The following is a 3,426-nucleotide window of genomic DNA, read 5'->3' as shown; positions in this document are numbered from 1 at the left end:
GCTCAACTGAAGGGAAGATTAAGGAAGCAATTTGAGGTAAAAGATCTGGGACATCTCATATACTTTCTTGGGATTGAAGTGACCCATGACCTGAAGGGATAGTCCTATCCCAGAGAAAGTATGCACTAGATCTTCTCACGGAGACAAATATGCAGGGGTGCTAACCTGTAGTCTCTCTAAATAATCAAAAAGTCAAGTTCAGTATAGAGGCAGGTGAATCAATTGATCGTGAGAGACACCAGAGGCCGGTGGGTTGTCTGATCTATCAGTGTCGCACTAGACCTAATATTTTTTTGCAATAAGTGTGGTGAGCCGCTACATGCATGATCCAAGTAAGGGTTATATGGATGCAATGTATCAACTTCTGAGGTACCTGAAGAGTGCACTGGGGAAATTGATGATATTCAAGAAAAATGGGCATGTAGATATTAAGAGCTTTTGTGATTCTAACTCGGGAAGTTGTGTTGATGACATGCGATCCACATTAAGATACTGCATGTTTGTTGGTGGCAACTTGATCTCATGGAAGAGCAAGAAACAGATAGTTGTAGCAAGATCAACAGCAATGACAGAAGGCAGGGCCATGACATTAGGAGTTGCTGGGATGATGTGGTTAAAAGTCTTGTTGGTTGAACTCAAAGTGGATCGGGGAACTCAAATGATTTTGTGGTGTGGCAACAAATCAGCATTGCTAACAACCCGGTGCAACATGATAGAACCAAGCATGTGGAAATTGATAGGTTCTTCATCAAGGAAAAGCTGAATAACGAACTACTTGAGCTATGTCATGTAGCCACTGGAGAGTAAGTGGTTGACTGCCTCATCAAAGGACTTAGCTCATTAGACTTTTCTTGGTTATGTGACAAGATGGGCTTAGTGAATATCTTTTGCCCATCTTGAGAGGGAGTGTTGAGATTTGTATCTGATATAGGAACCTATTTGTAAATAGATGAAGTCTAGAGTTTTATTTGTAAATGTTTTGTACCTTGTGAGGTTCTATTTAAGCCCGTCATCAGTGAAATGAAGGTGGTTTTCTTTTTAGCAATAATTTCTATTATATAAGACATTATTGAAGAAAAGTAGAATTGTTAGTTATATTAACAACCACATGCTAATGTATGTTACACAATCCCCCAATTTTATTTTGAAAAGAAGTTCCATATATATATGAATGTTAAGGCTAGTTTCTATGATTGCATGGATAGACTTGTCCTTGTGTTGACAATTTTAAGGCAAATGATCAACTTGAAATTTCATTTAAAGACTGAAATAATTAGATTTTAAGCAACCCAATAATGCTGCAAGCTAACTTCTCCTAATAAATTCACATTCACTTATAATTTTATAGCTAAAAATTAAATTTGAGCTTCAAATTTTCATATATATTAACAATTGTCCTTTCATTCTATTCTAGAATATTTGTGATTATAAATTTGAGATGACATATCTGAACTTCAAATATTTTTAATAAAGGTTCTCACTCTTGCTTATTCAACTTTCGCAAGGGAACGTAATTAAAGAAGGTTTAACTAGTGCATACAAAGAAAAAAAATTGAGTGGCTACAGAATGAAAGAATAAGTTAGCTTATGTTATGTTTTTAAAAATTAAAAGACAAAACTTCAAGTTATAAAAACAGAAGAATTTTGATAATATAATTAATCCTTTGATTGTTGATGATATGCAATCTGATGTTGAATAAATAACCTAAAATAAAATAGTAAAGGATTTGAAGTTAAAAATGAAAGAATCACCTTTAATAGTGATGATAATGAAGATAGTATTAATGATGAAAAAGGTATTGAATTTGGAGCTACTTCTACTTTACGATCATTTAAAAGAAGAATGCAAAGTGAAGCTAAAACTTCAAAACGTTAAAAAAAAAAAATTAGTATGATAGAATACATAATTGCATCATTAATTTGATATTTTAGAATACATAAAAATGTCAATGTAGTCCACATATTTTCTTAATACGGGTTGAAATAACCTCTAAAATATCTAAAAAAAGTCAACACATATTTATTTGAGTGGTTGTTAGAACCCTTTATGGTTACTGCTACGAGATGTAGTTCAAGTATTTTTTAGCAAAATAAATTGTCAAAAAAAAATTTTATGCACCGTAAATTTTAATACCTTTTTGAACCTTATTTTCCTCCAGTTTTAGCATAAATCCTAAACCTACTAAATCCCATAGGAAGTAGGATTTGATTTACACTACTTCTCATAAAACCTTTTTTTAACCTTCATTTAATTTCTAAATTTTGAAATTATCCGCCAAACATGTTTCTAGGATTTTACAAGATTTAATATTTATCATGTCAAACAGTTTTTCAGATTTGATACCCTGAGAACCTTTTAATTCTAAATTTTAGATTTGTTAAAACTTTCTTGTAGCAAAATAGCCCCAAGCTGGAGAAGGATCATAGTTGATAGTAAAAGTGAAATGGATTTAATTTGACAAAGTGTTGAAGGAAGATCTATTGAGTAAACTCTCAAGAATTTTAGGTGTTATGGGTATGTCGTATTGATTATTACAAATAGAAAAATATTGTACACTTTTTTTCTCGTGGCAAAATGACTATAATATCTTAAAGCTTAGTTTGAAATAATTTTAGGTTGAGTGAATGATGCTTACAGCATGGAGTTGTTTGTAGTTTCTACATTCTTTGGGATTTTAGATTGTATATTTTCTTTTTCAAAGTTTCATAACCTTTTCTTGATAAATTTTTTTTTCTTTAATCAAAAGAAATACTAGTTATGAAAATCAGTTAATTACAGTATTCCTGTTTGAAACATTCCGTATCCATTCTTTTTTTCCAATGAAGCATCTTTTTCTAAGAGTGTCCATGGATTTGTATGAATAAAATTATGTAAACATATAACGGTGTTAGGACAAGATTTTAAAAGGTAAAATTAGAAACTAAAATATTTTGCCCAAGTGAGGCAAGGCATAGGCCTCAAAAACAAATCATAAGATTAAGAATAATTTATAAATATAAAAATAACAACCGACTTTATTTTTTTTGTAATCATAAATAAAAAAACCATAAAAAAAGAGTAAATCTCAATATTCGATATTAATCTATTATAAACATTGAAACGAGGTTGGAGATTAACACTCAAAATTTAAATGTCATAAGGATCAAGATCCATAATGGCTTATTATTCACTTCTGACATACTTAAAAGGGTCATTTTATATAGCAATTCTATCATCCATTGGTTCAATTTCATTAGCACATCAAAATTTTCTTCAATACTTAAATTTTTGTCATTACTGTCTACATCAATTAGAGCAGGATTCAATATAATGTAAGATAAAATATCAAATTAATGATGCAATTATGTATTCTATCAGGCTAAATTTTTTTTTAACGTTTTAAAGAAAATATGTGGACTAAATTGACATTTTTATAAACTTTTTAA

The 3,426-nt window shown here is 30.4% G+C and overlaps 1 protein-coding gene across 1 annotated transcript; it reads left to right on the top strand.

Moving 5' to 3' along the window:
* Nucleotides 1-319: 319 nt before the first annotated feature.
* On the top strand, nucleotides 320-763 carry LOC110039120 (uncharacterized mitochondrial protein AtMg00810-like). Its single transcript, XM_020744080.1, has one exon. It carries the CDS (start codon nucleotides 320-322, stop codon nucleotides 761-763), a length of 444 nt encoding a protein of 147 aa, XP_020599739.1.
* Nucleotides 764-3,426: the final 2,663 nt, after the last annotated feature.

The sequence above is a fragment of the Phalaenopsis equestris genome, unplaced genomic scaffold (genome assembly GCF_001263595.1).
Source record: "Phalaenopsis equestris unplaced genomic scaffold, ASM126359v1 Scaffold235404, whole genome shotgun sequence".
NCBI lineage: Eukaryota > Viridiplantae > Streptophyta > Magnoliopsida > Asparagales > Orchidaceae > Phalaenopsis > Phalaenopsis equestris.
This window is presented reverse-complemented; position numbering and strand designations above follow the sequence as displayed.

Coding starts and splice junctions, on each gene's coding strand:
- LOC110039120 (XM_020744080.1), top strand. CDS start 320: ATGCATGATCCAAGTAAGGGTTATATGGATGCAATGTATCAACTTCTG.